Here is an 18041-nt window from a genome sequence, read left to right as displayed (position 1 = left end):
GAGAGAGAGAGAGAGAGAGAGAGAGAGAGAGAGAGAGAGAGAGAGAGAGAGAGCAAGCGAGCTAGCTCACATGGGCGAGAGGGGAGGGGAGGCAAGAAAGCCTGTCCTAGTGCAACTCCATTGGTGGGTCTACACCATTTCCTCCATTGTAGGAGAGAAGGTAGGGCACAATTTCTGCAAGCATAAGTGATGCTTAGAGGAAAATTCAATCACGGAATGATGCTGAGCCTGATTATTCGACTGCACTTTAAAAGGCAGAGATTGCAGTCTGTAAGTCCAAAGTGGTTTCATATGGACTGCCACAGCTGCGGTTTACTCTTGAAACTCTAACCTGTCAAATTAGAAGCAGGCAAGGCCTCTGCTCTTAATGGTTCCCCTTTCTACTTGTACTGTCTGCAGTTATGTCTACAAGTCTATCATTTTTTATTCATTTCAACTATGCCATTTGATTGAGTAAAATATGGAAACTACTTGTCATCCTGGCAGAAGAAGATTCTAGGATGCTGTGGGCTTAAAGAAACCATCAACTTCGGGTTTGCTGTACAGATAAGGCTGACTTGTGCTCTACATGTCCTTGACAAGTTTGCTGATATTTCATTATCCTCATTAACACTATATAGTGTATAATACAACAGCGGACAGTGGTTCAGATGTGTGAGCCTGGGGCTGTCCCTGCTCTGGAGACTTAACTGACTTTACTGTTCCAACATTCTTCCAGCTCTCCTCTGTTATTTAGAGTCTGGTGTTTCAGCACCTTGATTCTCTTCCTCAACTGTGGGTTGAATTGTTTAGCAGAGATCTGCCTCAGTGAAACTGAAAAGTCAGGTGCTCAGATTTTACCTATAATGCTGTCGAGCCCTCCCTTACGGGCTCCCTCCACACACATCTCATGATATGAAATAGTAAAGACTAAGCACACTTTTCTCCCCAAGCAACACCATAAGTGAAACCATGCCCTACAAAATCGTATCCTGTTGAGGACATAAGGACATCAGAAATATATGCTTATCATCTGCTTTAGACAACTTAGCATATTTTTGGCCCATGGCGAAGTTGAAGTAAAACCATTTGTAGTTGCCTCAAAGCAAGATGACCACACTTTCCTAAGGTAATTGATACCTAAGAGACTACTGCCTTCAGATCACAGTTCAGGATCTAGGCATGCTAATTCTTTAAAGAATGTTGTTAACATTTACAATGCATAGATGTCAACTGGGCTTCTTCCAAAATTTAATGTGAAATAATTACCCAGTTTAGCATGCATAGAGACCACAGTGCAGTAGGCATTTAGAAACTCCCTTAGAATTCTGGAATTACCTCTTGCCCAATTTAACGAGAGGGGAAACTGAGATTCCTTTTTGAATGTAAAAGTAGAATGGTTGCAGTAAAAACTAAGAATACTGCCATGTATGTTGGAAGGTGCTCAGGTGAAGTCAATCATTACTTTCATTTTTTCCTAGAGTATATTGAAAGAAACAGTTATGTAAAGTATAGATCGCTAAAGTAAACACAAGACATACAATTTTTATATTCATTGTGAGAACATGTATAGGGAATGCAAATATGTCACTTGTGTTCTGTGACAGTGATATAAAGCATATAGCTTCCCTGGACAGCACCTTAGCCAGAGAGGCTAACCGCAGACTGCCAACAGCAATCTGAAGCCAGCTCTTCACTCTGTGTGCGGAGACAAAAGCGCTAAGAATTACCTTTGCCCCAGAGGCAACTGGGTAATTTGGAACAAAAAAAAAAAGTTAAGTAAATATTTAATCTAAAGTGGTCTGAACGGAATAAAGTGCATCAGCAAATGTCAGATCCAGAGTAAGGAATGCCTGTCATTTCCAAAGAAGAAAACATGGAATGAAAATGTAAAGTCAAGTGTGGAGGCAAAACTTCTTCCCTTCCCAGGGCTTGCTCCTGAGCTTGCTGCAGACAAAGGCACTGCCATGGGCACTTAACCTGCTACAAAACACAAGAACAAAACACAAGAATGTGCATACCTCCATTCTCTCCTGTTTGACATCATCAAGCTCGTTGTCTTCAAACATTGCCAGCAGCTCTCCTGTCTGGTCGATAGAGTTGATCAAGTCCTGAGCGATCTTCTGTCTTTTGTTTGTACCGCTGCTGCCACTCAGTTTTTCTTCATGAGGATTAGGAAGGAGACAAAGCACAACTGCATTGAGCAGGGTTCGTCAGCACAAACCAGCACTGCAAACACTGCATGTGACATTCACTCAGAGCCATCTTTACAGAGAGAACTCCTCTACAGAAAGCAGTCACCAATATCACAAAACAAAAAAATAGAATCAAATCACTTATTATTACCATAATAAGTGTGAAAGGGCTGACTGAATCCCTGAGGAAAGGAAGAGGGGCTCTCAGGTTTGGCTATAATACCGCTCCACAGTACTTACAAGAGAAATAAAACACAAGCAGGAAAAAGAGGGGGCACTGGGTAAATGTGAGCAAAGAAGGCAGATCTGACAGCTCCTAGTGTTGGAAAACAAAGTCCTTGACCAAAGCTGCTATACAAGACAGCCTGGAATATTATCTGATCAAAGAGGAAGACTAAGAGGGATATTCTTCTACAGACTAGAGAAACAAACAAACAAACAAACACCCAAATGCTACAGATGGAAACTTATTAAGAAATGAAATCAATAAAAGACACTGGAATGCATTTCTTTCAAACTTTGGCAATTTATGGTAAGGCCATTAAAGTTAAAAGTACAAGGGCTTCAGCACCTATGTCAGCACGCACAGAATGAGGGTCTAACCTCCTAAGTCCTTTTCTTCTGAAATAAAAATTTTAATAAACACATATGATCACAGTAAGGGCTGGGGATGTAGTTGAGTGATAGTGTGTTTGTGGTTCATGTGCAAGACTCTGGGGGCAAAATCCCCAACAACAAGTGTGCGTGTGCATGTGGGGGAACAAAAATACACACACCAAAAATATGATATGTACTGCTTTCTCCTTTGCTGTCCTTCCCCCCCCTTTCTTCTCTCTATGTTATCCACCAATCCTCGACTTAAGATACAACTCACAATGCTTCTCCTGTATGTAATCACTATACATTTCTCTGTGTTCACATATTTACAATAAATTCCTTTATATGTGTATTTTATTCATTTTCCTTTAAAATTCTTTATGAAGAAAGATTCTTTTATCCTCTCTTCTGCCCACGTTTCCTCACTGAGGACAGAGAAAGACCTGATTCTTCTGGAAGTCCTGCATAATCATCTATGTCTTATAGTATCTACTAACATGGTTTTTAGTCCCTCCTCTGTCGATGGGCAGACATGTTGTGTCAGTGTTTGCACTGGGGAAATGCTGTAAGTGGCAATCATTCATAGATGTGCTCTGTCCTCAAGAGTATGCATTTCCAAGAGTGGAAATGGTACAGGCGCTTCAAGTTTCATCAAATAAATTCTGAGCCTGTCCAGCCACCTATGTGGCAGAGGGTGGCCTTGTTGGACATCAGTGGGAGGAGCAGCCCCTGACCTGAGGGGGTTTGATGCCCCAGTGTAGGGGAATGCCAGGGCAGGAAGGTGGGAATGGGTGGGTAGGTGGGGGAGTACCTCATAGAGGCAGGGGTGGGGGGTGGGATAGGGGGTTTCTAGAGGGGAGACCCGGAAAGGGGATAACATTTGAAATGTAAGTAAAGAAAATATCCAATAAAGAATCTTTTGAAAAAAAGAAAAAAAGAAATTCTGAGCCTGTTTTCTCCACATTTGTCCTCTGAAGTCCAGGGAAAAGTCAATGAATCTAAAGTGAATATTGTACAGTTAACCCATAGCCAACAGGGAACTGCAGCATCTTCTCCCGTCTGCCAGCTCCCTTGGAAGCCCTTCTCTTTACCATTCATGTTTATCTAACAAGGACTCTTCCTATTACCCCCCTGCTGTCTGCCTGTCCACTGCAGAGCACCTTTTGCCATAATCTAAAAATGTTACATTATAAGTTACTTTACCTTCTGTCTGACTCCTCTCTACCTCCACAGAGTGGAAACTGTCAATTTTCAAGTCTTCTTTTCAGATTTAGTTTCCTTCCTTTTGTTTTTCATACTTACACACCCAGAATTTGTTTTATATACAGTAAATTCTGTATGTTTCACATTTAGTGTCTTTTTTTTTTTTTTTGGTTGTTCGAGACAGGGTTTCTCTGTATAGCCCTGGCTGTCCTGGAACTCACTTTGTAGACCAGGCTGGCCTCGAACTCAGAAATTTGCCTGCCTCTGCTTCCCGAGTGCTGGGATTAAAGGCGTGCGGCACCACCGCCCGGCTTCACACTTAGTGTCTTTAATAAAATACATGTACATTACCACTAATACCTACATTCTCCTGCCACTTTGGACTGTGTCATACCATGAACCTCCATGTCTCCGACTTTGTACTTTGAGTCAGTCACTGATATAGGGCTGAAATATATATTTATTCGGTGATTTCATCCTTTCTCAAGCTACATATGGACATTTCTTGCTCCAAGAGAAGCTATGATATCTCTGTATGATTCATTCCAAGAAAACATTATTGGAATTATATCCAAAGGACCACAAATTCAGTCATTTTGGTTGAACTGATGTATTTAATATGTTTCAATTCCGTTGTCCTTTCTTATTGTATTTACTCCTAATTTAATCCACTCCTGTAGTCAATGTTAATAAAATGTTCCCTATTTTAATTCCAAGGACTGTTTTTCTTGAGCCCTGCAGGTGACTATGCGAAGGACTGTGATGCTTATCCCAGTTTTTGGATGTTTGTGTTGGTCCCACATATTTAGTCATATACTTCCTAGGTAGTTAAGGTGGGATTATTACTCATTTAAAATTAAAGGTTAGTGACATGGGCCCTGTAAGCTATCCATCCACTGTTATTTCAGGTGTAAAAGTGAACTGTCTAACCAATTCCACTTTTTTTTTTAAGTATTCTGTGGACACAGTGAACAGAACAAACGCTACCATTGACCTTCCACTCTAAGGAAGTACAATCTACGTACACATACTCTGATAGTTTGCTAGTTTATTATTTAGCTGTTACAGGTGTATTATACCAAACTAGTGGTTCTCAATCTAGCTAGTGCTGTGACCCTTTAATAGAATTCCTCATGTGGTAGTGACTCCAAACCATAAAATCATTTTGTTGGTACTTCATAACTGTAATTTTGCCACTGTTATGAATTATAGTATAACTATTTGAAATGAGGATATTGCATATGTGACCCCTTTGAAAGGGTCATTTGCCTCTGCAAAGGGGTTGTGACCCACAGGTTGAGAACAGTAACAAACAGTATATAATCTTTATTCTTTTAGGTGTTTTAATACAGAATTCTATGAGTAATGCTATATTATCTTGATTTCTTCACATTTACATACACATCCATCAAATACTTACCGGGCACTAGACTTTGTGACCTTCCCATTTATCTTTTTGTTGACATTTGTGATCTTTATTCCTTTTGTTTTTTAAAATAAATTAAGCCATCCATGTTGATAAACGTACCATTTCTTCTCTTTGTCCATTTGAAATTGTAATGTTCTTTTCTAGTCTATCATTGCTTTTCCGCTTTCTGTTTCCATTACTTCAAGTCCTGCATTTCTTTCCTCTTGGGGGTATGAACTGCATGTGTACATGATGTACTAGCCCACGTGTCCAGGGTGACCACCTGGATCTATGTTCACATGTCAAAGGCATCAACTGTCCTCCTCCACTGCTCTCACTGCATTCCTCGAAAGCATGGCTTTACTCTTTCCTCTTAAGATAAAAGCATAAGGGCTGGGGATGTGGCTGTGTGGGTAAGGTGCTCGCCATGGAAGCCTGATGGCCTGAGCTTGGATCCCCGGAACCTAAATCGAAGCAGGAGGCAGTGTGTGAGCATCTCAAGTCACAGTGCTCAGTACAGCTCTACCAGGGGACAGGAGGTTGAGGCAGGGGAGTCTCCAGAAATATGCAGACCAGCTAGTCTGAAGCATGTTCCAGTGAATAAGCTGGAAACAGGGAAAGGACTTTTCCTCCAGGTTGTCTCTGACCTCCACACATGTGCCATGACAGGTAGGTGCCTGTATTCACACATGTATACACACCCCACCCACACAAAAGAGAAAACTGTGACAATATGTATTAATATATTTGTTTTAGTTGTGTTGAAATAAGACCCTGGCAGGGTAACATGAGCTCTACAGCAGAGCTACACCCCTGAGCAAACCATAACTCAGGAAGTTACTGCAAGGGATCATAAAGGAGTTATTAAATGCTACAGTTAGTGGTTAATATGGACTAATGAGCAGGATATCAGTGAGACTTAGGGAGTGAGAAAAAACTAAAATATTTTTCATTAGAATAATGATGGTTATACCAAATAAAGATGACTCAAGCATTATATGATGATCTGCTGCTTACTATAAATATGTTAATAAAGCTTTAGAATAAAAATATGCTTATAATAAAATAATTATAGAAAACTTTTTCATAATTATGTGCCTGCTAATTTATATGATGGTTTTTTCCTTAAGGAAGATAGGAGTAAAATTTAAGTCCATCTTTGCCTAAATTGTGTAGCTTTAAACAAGGGATTGCTAAGAAATTAATATATCATCATTTCAGGGTAGATTCTGGACATAGATCTTAATATAGCAGCTAATTCTTTTGACAAAAGATACAAGCTGAAGCCAGAATCCAATAAACTTAATGCTGAAGAATTCTAGAAGTAAATTTCATAGAAAATAATAAATTTGTTTAAACATTATGAGGTGTGTGTGTGTGTGTGTGTGTGTGAGAGAGAGAGAGAGAGAGAGAGAGAGAGAGAGAGAGAGAGAGAGAGAGAGAGTGTTTCCTTCTGGTTTTAGTTTGATAGTCTGTCTAGGAACATAGTAACTTTTGCAGATGACAATGTCATACAGAAACCTTAAGAGGTTTGACAGAGTATTTTAGATGAGTCCCTAGTGCAACCCTCTGTTTCCAGCTCCAGGCACACAGTACTCTCTGTTCTCCCTCTCTTGCTACCTGTCAATCTGAGACCTGTGGTCTCTGTGGTGGGCTTCTTCTACTTTATCCACGTATGAGCATGACAGTAGTCAGTTCTACTTTATTGCCCTAAATACTTCTTGCATAAATACAAAATACAAAAATACAAAAAGGCATTTATGTCTTTGTGTGTTGGCAGATATTGGGATGACTCTAGCTTTCTGTTATGTAGTGTGAACATCCTTCTTCATTTGGCTTTACTGGGTGTTAAATGGCTGGTTCACTCTGTCTGTTAATCTTTTTGAGAAACTTCCAGGATGTTTTCTGAAGTGTCTGTACCATTTTATCTTCCTCCTAGCAACATAAGCTAGATATCTCCACACGCTCAGCACCATGTGCCTTCACCTGTCTAATCCCAGACACCCTGGTAGTAGGAGCGGCCTGTGATTGCGGTTCTGATTAGCATTTGTGCTATGGCCCAGGCTAGTGGTCATCTTTTCTTGCATCTCGTAGCTAGTGTTTTAGTTCTGCAGCAAGGTTATCGTTTATTCATTTTAAACCTGCATTATTGTCTTGATTATGGAATTGAAGAGTTCTTTAAATGTTTAGGTTACAAATTCCTTGGTAAAGACATGTATGTAAGATTTTTGAGTTCTGTTTTTTCTTGCTGCACATTCTTTGAAGCACAAAGGCTTTAAACTTGATTAATGCTAACTGAATAGCATCTTCGTTTGCTGCTGTGCTTCTGGTGTCCTGTGCTCACACTACTGTCCTTACACAGGCTGCCAACACTTATTCCTGCTTTCTTTTAAAAACTTTCTCTTCTAAAGGCCAGAGAGATGGCTCGGTAGGTTAAAATGCCTGCCATCACACCTGATGACCTAAGTTCAACCCCAGGACCCACAGAGTGGAGGGAAAGAATCTATTCCTGCAAACTATCTTCTGTCTTCTACTCACACACTTCCCATGGAATACACCCCTTACATGCATACAGAAAACAAGAAAATAAAGATATAGTAAAAACGGAAAAAAGACTTGAATTTTGTGCTGTTATAGTGAGCTCTTAATAATCTGTACTTAGGGATTTTTTTTTTTCTTTTGTCTGTTTTGGAAAGGGGCATACTGAAGTATGTAGGGATCAAATTGTTTCTTTTCTATGTAGCTTTCTAGCTGTCACAATGTCTCTAGTTGAAGGAGCAGTTCATTTCAGATGGAATAGCTCTGCATACCTATCAAGCATTACTGAGCCTCTCTTCGAGCCTCACTTGTGCACTCAGTCCTGATCACCCACTGACTAGCATGGAGCTGTCCTTCTGTCCACCATATCTTGTGTGTATTATGGTGATTTATAGCAGTTTTATTCTGATGGTTCTGACTCTTCTTGGTCATGTATAATAAAAAATGGATCTTTTTTGCGTTGGCATCTGTCATCTCCACATGAATGACAGAATCAGTCTGTTCATTTCAATAAAAAGCTCATGTGAGCTCCAGGTGAGGCTGGCTATCGCCTTAACAGTGCCAAGTGTTCTAGCTATGAATGCTGGGTGCTTTTCTATTCCTCAGTCTCCTCCCCTCCCACATCCCCTGGACAGCAACTAATAGTTTCTGTGTAGAAATCTTGTAAGTCAGTGGTAAAATTTATTGCAAAATTGTTTCTTTTCTGTTGTTGTTATACACGGCTTCCTCCGATGACTTTGGGTTGTTTCTCTTGAGTATAAGGGAAGTCTACCTACTTGTTTTGTTTACATATTTATCTTACATTCTGAGAACTCACAAATGTGTCCACTAACTACAACAGTTTTAGTGAATTAAGATAATTTGAGGCTACAGAGAGGATTTGAAATACACACATAAGCTATATGCCGTCCTTCCTAAGTGAAATACATACATGTGATCCTTTCTAATCTAATGCTTTCACTTGTTCTCCTGTCTAAACACCATGCTAAAATCTTTCATCCAATACTGCACAGAAGAGGAACAGGTGCATATTCTCATTGTCATCTTGATTCTGGGGAAGGAAGACTCCAACCTATTCCTAAGTCTGCTTCCTTCTGGGTTTTCTTGGTCAGTGTAAGCTGCTATAAATACACTGCAGACTGGGGGCCTTAAACAACAATTATTTACTTCTCCAAGTTCTTCAGGCCAGGGCGCCCTGAGTCAAGGCGGAGCTGAGATCTAGTAAAGTCCTCTTTGAATAGAAGGATGTGAGGTTTGGTGTCTCTTTTTACAAGTACACTGATCACATCTATGAAGATTCTCCTTCTCTGACCTAACAACTTCCCAAAGGTTCACAGATACCCTGTCTGATGGCTCTCATAATTATCTTTGTCTATATTACAGCATGTAACAGTATGGATAATTTTGAATGTATCCTAATGGAGTTTGTTAGTTTGTTAAGGTACATGGATAAGTATTTACAATTTTCTTAAATCTGGTAAGTTTTCATTCACTATTTATTTGAATACTCTTTCTAATCCCCTCCCTCTTTTCCTCCCCCTCCTTCTCTTCTGATACATTACCCTGATGTATTAGTGTAGTGTACACACCTTCTGATACATTACACTGATGTATAAGTGTAGTGTACACACCTTCTGATGCATTACACTGATGTATAAGTGTAGTATACACACCTTCTGATACATTACCCTGATGTATTAGTGTAGTGTACACACCTTCTGATGCATTACACTGATGTATTAGTGTAGTGTACACACCTTCTGATACATTACACTGATGTATAGGTGAAGTGTACCCTCATTCTCTTCTGAGTTATTAAAATGCTGATACACTTAATGGTGCACTACACTTCTCTAAAGCACTGTGTATGTTCATATTTTTCATCATTCTTTAGATTAAATAATCTTTAATTTCATTGGGTCTTCTGCCAATTCAAAGTTTCTGTTGTGATAGCTTTCATCTTCCTTGTTGTTCTTGAGTAATTAATGTGTGTGTGTGTGTGTGTGTGTGTACACATATGCATGCCATAGCATTTTTGTTAGAGGATAACTGCTACAAGTGTGCTCTCTTTTTCCATGTGGGTTCCAGCATTTGAACTTGGGTTATCAGGCTTGGTGGTACTGCCTTCTGAGCATATGTACATTTAAACTCCATTATGATGATTAAAAAAATTAATCTGTTTCTTGATACTGTACATTTTGTGAGACATGATTTTCATACTTACCTGTATGAAATCTTCTCTGAATACAATTTCCTTTATTTATTTGAACATGGTACAATAGTTATTTTGAAGTTTTTGCCTGCTAAATCCAACATCTGAATTCTAGTAGGCAATTTCTGTTGTCTACTTTTCTTGTCTTTTTTTATAGTCATATCTACCTGTGTCTTTATATGTCTAGAATTTTGTTGTTGTTGAAAATGGACATTTTAAATGATATGCCACAGTAACTCAGGCAAACACTTCTTCCTTGTGGTGGGCTTGTCTTGCTTGCTTCTTTGTTCAGTACATTGGCTTGACTGGGCCCATGGATCTCTTTAGAGTGAGCCGCTGATGTCTCTCACGCCTCCACTGTGCAGACTTATACACTCGTTCTCTTCTACTTCCAGCTTTTCATTGCCTTTGGCTTTTACTTTTCAAGATTCCCAGCAAGCTTCTAGCTGGTCTGACTTTCAGTACCAAGCATGGCTATGAATTTCCAATACCAGCAAGCTACTGTTTTGTTCTTAAAGCTTTAGTTTTATTATTTGAAGTTATATGCAGGTTTGCATGTGTCTGTGTGTGGGAATGTGCACGTGAGCACAGGTGGCCTCGGATGGAGGCCAGAGGCACTGGATTTCCTGGATTGGGAGTTATGAATGCTAGGACCCAAACTCAGGTCCTCTGCAACAGCAGGAAGTGCTCCTAGTCCCAGAGCTACTGCTTTTCATAACATTCTTGGCAATAAAATGCTCGACATTTTAGTGTACTATTGTTGACCCCTTTGCTTTGCTGTGGCCTCAAGAGGGCTGTTCTTAGCTATTTCTCTGTCTCCTCTGTTAAACATCAAGCTAGCCACTCTTTTGCTTATTGCTATACAATGGATCGCCCAGCCTTCAGTTTGTTGCCAGGATTGCTACTTCTTTTTAAATAAGGTCCTAGGTATGAACTTCCACATGTTCTGCTCCAAATCACTTCCTCAAGGGGTCTGCAGAGTTCTCAGTTCTTCAGGTCTGCCTCTCTCTGTGCTGAACCTTGGACTGTACTAGACCTGGCAGAAAGCAGTGCACACTATGGAAAGATGGAGCTGAGAGTCTTGAGCTCTATAAGGTTCCAGAAGAGAAAATGACAAGGTTAACTTGCCAGCAAGGAAGTACTTGTGCCAGAGTGTAGGGACAATACACAGGAAGACCTCCTGACGGGCCTCGGGTGCTGGTGCTCCATCTTCAGGTGAGCAACCTGTCTACTTACCTTCCAGGAGGTCATCCTCGTCAATGCCTTTGATGATCTTTGACTTGTAGTCTCGGATAAACATGTACTTTAGAAGTCTTCTAAGTTTTTTCTATTGAAATATAAAGTAAGAGGTTTATCACACATTTTTCTTTACTGATAAAGAATTGCTTTAAGAATTAAATGCAATGGACTAGTGCCTGACGATCTGGAGAAACACAACTGTTATGAGCTTGAAGTATAAGTGGAAAATGTAGCCCTGTAGAAACAGCTAAAATGTGTGTATAAATGTGTTTTTATAGGAGTCTATCCAGGCCTGCCAGAATCAAAATAACACTGTTTTGTATATTTTAAAAAACATCTTAAATTCCTTTTGATGATTTCAATAAATACCATATTGCCTTTGGTGAGCCAAGTGTACTTATGCTTTGGAATTCTGTATATGTTTGGAGGCAAAAATTATGTAAAATAGACTTATAAACATCTAGATTGGGAGTTTTCAACAATTCATTTTTATGTTTAATTTTTGAGACAAAACTTTGCTGTGTAGCCCAGGGTGAACTTGAACTTGTGATCCTGTTGCTTCTGCCTACCCAGTACTAAAATAGTGGGCGTGCACTATCACACCTGGCCTGAGAATCTTTTCATAGGATAGTTATATTAAGTATCTATAAGCTGAGAAATCTGTCTTCAGGCAACTCAAAGCCTGGGGATGACAGCCAGGGGTGACGATGGCCTTCCAGGATTTAGAAGAGGATGATAGTAGCACTCAACTTAAAGCGACTAATAAAGCCATGTAACTTATTCTGTGCTAACCCTAAAATCTATTAGCTCTGGTTCACAACCTGCAGGCCTTGGATTGCTAAGAGTGGTGAAAACACTTCTACAAAGTTTTTTTTTTTACATGAATACCACTCAATATTTTCAATATTCCCTGAGTCGAAACAAATCTGACCAGCTCTTTTCATCCAGGGATGGGGTGGGGGTCGGTGGTGTAAACTCAGCCTTCTGACTAAAGCTCTTCTTCCTGAATGGAGGTAGAGTAACCTCTGAGTCTAATTCTGTCACATGCAAGTGAAGGGAAGTCCCCACCTCACATGCCTGTTGTCTGATCCAGAAGAGACCAGGGAGGCTGCTTCCTAGGGTAAGGAAAGCCCAGCATGTGGTAGAATCCCCTAGACTACAGACTCCAAATGCTAAAGACAGTCACAGGGCACACTGCTGGGTGACAGCATTTCTCTTCTTTTTCTTTTCCCTTTGCTTTCACTCCTCCTGTTATTTTAGTTTTATTCTGTTTAGTATTTGTTTTATACAAGCTACTTTACAATCTTTTTGGAATACTTTAAAATATAAATAAAATTATTTGAGAAAGATGAGAAAGCTAACAACTATTTTGTTACAAATATGTTGTTGGTTAGTCAAAATATTCTGGTAAGAGTCCTGGATACTAGAAACGCACCACCAAATGGCACATATTCCTGAAGTTTCTATAGGGTTTAAATGGCTGGCCTCTCTACAAGGGGAAGGAACACCAATATGGACTGTGTGTACATCTCTGTCTTCTCTATGACAAGATGAACTGGGAGAGCTAAGCAGCCTGCTGTTGCCCAGCTGCCCCCATTAAGGAACCTTGCCAAAGGCCCTGTTTTTTCACAGCAGTCTTCAGGACTCCCTAGGCACAGCACCCTGCAGGTCCTGATGGCTGCTTCCCCTTAAGGATCTCCAAGCACAAAACAAATCAACAATTCCTTTGCTGTCTCCATAAAGTGCTCTTTCCCAGCCATGCCCAGAGCCACCATAGAAACCATGCACCCCGCCGGGTTCCTGGCCTTTTGTGTATACTGCAAAAGGCCTCAGGAGCCTCACCTTTGATATAACCCTTCCTACACCAACTCTCCCCTTCTGTTATCCAAACTATAACATTTGCTACATCTTAAATGCTTCAAGCATATCACATAGATTTCCCCAAGTAGACTGCAAGCTTCTTGGTATTGATTCATTTCTTTTCATTTACATATTCTTTACATTAATAGTTGGTTGATTAAAACAGGTAAAGTGGCATAGAATTTATTCAACTACCTACTCATGGAAATTATGAAAAAATAAACATATAAAAACCAATCAGCGTTAATGTTTTAATAGCCAGTATTCGGAGTTTTTATTAAAAAAAAATAGAGATAGTAGTTTTTAAATTACTTGCATTAATTTGCTTATTTTTATAAGTCAGTGAAGAGAATAAACTTTTCATTTCAAGTTAAAAATGATTATGTGAAAGTCTAAATTCTACTAGTATTTAGGTACCAACTGAGAGGAGAGTGAATATGTTACTCGAGTATTTATAAGAAGGGTGCAAAGCTGGTGCCCAGGGAAATGAGAGGGAAATGGCAGTGTCTAACAAGGACGGGGAAGGGAAAGTAACTCAGTGCAGTTTCCCATGTTCATGGGAAAAACAAACAACTCTTGAGTGACTTCACTTTGCTGTGTAAATCATGAAGGCTAACCATTGCTTCAGTGGTTAGGATTCTCATTTGACAGCTCTAACCTTTCCTTTTGCAAGATCAATTAAGCATCAGGTCTCACATTAATGCAATGAAATTGTTTCATAGTACCTTATCTTTTCTCATCAAGAACAGAAGATCTTCAGCAGAGATCACTCTTGCTCCCCGAAGCTGAGAGACTTCTGCAGCTTGCTGTAACTACAACAAAGGAAATGCAGGAAATTGCCTCAGTAATATAAATTATATATAGTACAATCACAGTGTCTCAAGAGAGGTAATCCTCCTACAATAAAGATCTGGGGCTAACCCAGCAATCATGTTCCTGCTTCTTAAAGCAAAGCTCCCTGTGTTTTAAGATATCCAAAAATGCAATTAAATTAGCTTATTCGCCCACCTGTAATAGATACAATAAACAGAACTCCTTGATCTCTTTCATGCAAAAGAGAAGTCATATGCGGCTTCCAGAAATACATTAATACACCTGAAAATAATTTTATGAAATTTTATCCTTCCTACCCATGTGTGCAATGGTTTCGCTCAGTATCACTAGTTGAATAAGTATATTATTAATCTGAGCTCCCATGCTGGTATGATGTGAAATAGGCCCATTCAGTACTTTAAAGATCAACAAAAACAGAAGCTGTTTCTAATATCCAAAGGAAAAAAAAATACTTTCGCTTTGGCAAGTCTTCAGTGGCTAAAGGATTCAGTCCATAAATCATAATACTGGACGGCATTAATTTCTTTCCACACTAATTACATGAACACAAAAGTGAACTGTATCTGGGATGCACAAGGCAAAACACACCCCCTGAAAAGCTAGATCCCCTGAAATGTCCATCTGGGCCTTCAGAGCTGCAAAGCCGAGAGTTTTCAGGAATTCAGAAGCCCTAGAAACATAATCTTACTTGAAAATGACCTGGAAAATAAAAGAATGTGAAAAACGATAGTTCTAGTTTTTGGCAAAGGCAGACTCAGTTTCTTATTTTGATTAGTTGGAGGAACATAAAATAGGTCCATCTGAAAAAAATCAAGATGCTGGAGCACATGTGAGAAAAATGTGCCTGTGAGTTCTTCCAAATGTGATCAAACTGTGCTGATTGCACAGAACCAAGTCTCCCATCTTAAGTATTATAAACACATTTACATGAGAGAGAGATCGAGCAAGAGAGCGATCCACCAGCATGGGCCTTTCTTCGGAGTAAAACAATACAGGCTCTCGAGTGCTCTGTATTGTAAAGTCACACTGCCATCTTCATTATTTGAAATTAAATGGTGCATTTGTGCTGAAGGACCTCTGCATGAATGTTTAAACCATTCTGCTAACTAAATAAGCTTCAAACCGTCTCTGAATGAGCAGACTATAGAAAGGACTCTCAACTCCTCCTGTGCTGGCTTTCCCACTGGATTTCCTGGATACTGGTAGTTGGTATATAAACAGAATCCTATCTAAATATAGAAATTTAACTGTGAGCCATTTAAGAAGAAACCTTAGGAGGGGGTTGAAAAGATGATCTATCTTGCTCCAAAGAAACCTAGCAGTTTTCACCATGAACATACTTTCCCTTGAAAATGGTTAGAATGTCAGGAAAATGTTTATACATCAATTTTTCAAATAAAAATCTTTCTATCACAGTCTCAGAAACACTCAGTCAGGGTGGAGAACACAAGCCACATCTCCACATCTCTGGACACATACAGAGAACAGAGAACTAGGAGACAGCTTATAAAGACGTTCGATGATTTTTAGATGAAGAAGTAGTGTCTACACAAAAACCACTATAGATATCAGGAATATTCATGCCAACAAAGGACCAGGTGAAGTATGTGCCTCTAACAGACTCCCCAGTAAGTTGATGGTTCATCTCTACCCATAGCCAGAGTTCTCCACAGTACTCTCTAAAATGACATTTGCAAATGAGATAACCAGAAACACAACAAAATAACACAGACTGAAGAGCTCAATATTTTGTACCATTTTCCAAAACCATTTGTTATAATAAGCAAAAAATATTTTTACATTTCATCACTGGATTTTATTTTTATTTAAAAAATTAAGACAGGTTTTCCAGAAAGACAAACATGGTATGCACTCACTTATAAGAGGATATTAGCTGCAAAGTAAGGGATAATTGGGCTATAGTCCCCATACCCAAAAAAACCAAGGGACAAAGATGGCTCAAGTAAGGGATGCTTAGATGGATTTCCCTGGCAAGGGGAAAGCGAATGACGACTGGAGTGAGGTGGGGAGGAATGGAACAGGAGGGCTAGGTGGGGGGAGAGTGAGGGAGAGAATAAAGGGAAAGACAACTAGAATCAGGAAGCATCTCTCAGATAAGCTATAAACCTAGGGCAATGGAAACTCCCAGGAATCTATGAGGGTGACCCTAGCTAAGACTCCTAGCAATGGGTGATCCTAAGCCTGAACTGGCCATCTCCTGTAACCAAGAAAGATTTCCAGTGGAAGAGCTGGGACACCAACCCAGCCACAAACCTTCAACCTAAAATTTTCCTGCCTACAAGATGTGCTGGGGTAAAGGTGGCACAGAAATTGTCTGAGTGGCCAACCAATGACTGGTCTAGCTTGATACCTATGCAGTGAGTGCCCTTGACATTGCCTGAACGGTCAGGACCAAGGCTGGATAGCCCAGAGACCTAGGATAGAAATTCATTCCTAATGACATGCTGCCATACTCAGACTGGGGCTCACAGAGACCAAACCACCAAACAGGGAGTCTGCATGGGACTGACCTAGGCCCTCTGCACGCGTGTATAGCTTGGTCTTCTATGTAGGACTTCTAACAGTGAGAGCAGGGGCTGCCTCTGACTCTTGCCTGTTTTGGGGATTTTTCTCACACTAGGTTGCCTTTTCCAGACTTAATAATACAAGGAGAAGGGAGGTGCCTTGTCATAGTGAAACTTGATATGCCCTGTTTGGTTGATATCCAAGGGAGACCTGCTCTTTTCTAAAGAGAAATGCAAGAGTCGTGGATTAGGGCATCAGGACAGATGGGAGGTTGGGCAAGGCGGTCCTGGAGGGTTCAAGAAGTGAAAAAAAAGAGATAGGGTCTCTTAATGTCACCTGGTTGGCTTACTTTTGTCTAGGCTGGCCCTGAATTCAGAGATCTGCTTGCTTCTGCCTCCGGAGTGCTGGGATTAAAAGTTCTTGCCACTACCACATCAGCTCACCATAGGCTTTTCTAAATTCTCTCAGCTAAAGGTCCACTTCCTACCACCTGCAGTATGAGCATTCCCAATGCCTCTGGCTCTGTCTAGTTACTATGCTCTGGGTCTGCCTAGGATTAATGTGTTCTCGGGTCTAGAATTACCACTCCTAATTGGTCATATCTTCTCTAGCAAGGAAGGAAAGGAACTCAGTAGCTTAAAGTGATCCACGTGTACACACATATTGCACATTGGCTTACTCAACTAAAATGTCTGCCAGTGCCTACCAACACAAGGAAAGTGATCTTCGTTAATGGTATGAGACACAGGTTGGCATGTTGGCATTTCAGATGCATGAGTGGACACTCATGGTCACTGCACTAATGAAAAGAAAGGCACTGATATCAGAAATGCTCCTGAGACTTTCAGTGAGAAAGATTGTGTACTCTAAAATTTAAGTATATTTTATTTAAAAAATTTGCATACAAGGGATTAAATATCATTATCATTTTGAACAATGTGTTTCAGTGTTTCTCTTCCCCTTCCCCCATCTCTCTGCTACCCCTAAGTTCCACTTATAACTTTCCCATAACCAGGACCCATTTCCTCTTTCATGTCCCACATGTCCTATGCACTCTATCCTTCCTCACCACAAAGTTTTTCTTTACTTCTCTTGGTCTCTTTTCAGGTATAAAAGTCAGGTGACCCAAACTCAGAAGCCACATGTTCTCTGATATGCAGGTCCAGGCAGTAATGTATACATAGATGCTAATGTGACAGCTCTTTCTTATCTAATTGTGCACGTGAGGAAGCTGAGGGCCACGGGCAGGAGCTGTTTCTCTCCTCTCACCACACGTGACCCAGAGACTAAACTCAAGGTGTCAGTCTTGGTGACAAGGCCCTCACCTAACTGAGCCATCTCACTGGGCCTTGATTTCTACTCTTACTAAAAAATTTGGATTCTTTTTTTTTTTTTTTTTTTTTTTTTTTTTGGGACAGGGTTTTTCTGTATAGCCCTGGCTGTCCTGGAA

General features: G+C 40.2%; 1 protein-coding gene across 2 annotated transcripts in view; it reads right to left on the bottom strand.

Annotated features, from left to right (window-relative positions):
• Supt3h (SPT3 homolog, SAGA and STAGA complex component) overlaps positions 1–18041 on the bottom strand; it is a 333205-nt gene that overhangs the window by 107861 nt on the left and 207303 nt on the right. For both annotated transcript variants that reach the window (XM_021186140.2, XM_021186139.2), the window contains exons 4-6: positions 13957–14043; positions 11369–11459; positions 2001–2140 (exon numbers count right to left, since the gene is read on the bottom strand). In XM_021186140.2, the coding sequence (XP_021041799.1) occupies positions 2001–2140; positions 11369–11459; positions 13957–14043 (318 nt within the window). The remainder of the gene's footprint in view (positions 1–2000; positions 2141–11368; positions 11460–13956; positions 14044–18041) is intronic.

This window comes from Mus caroli, chromosome 17 (genome assembly GCF_900094665.2).
Source record: "Mus caroli chromosome 17, CAROLI_EIJ_v1.1, whole genome shotgun sequence".
In the NCBI taxonomy this organism is placed as follows: Eukaryota; Metazoa; Chordata; class Mammalia; order Rodentia; family Muridae; genus Mus; species Mus caroli.
Note: the sequence above shows the minus strand (reverse complement) of the source record. Positions and strands in the feature narration are given on the sequence as shown.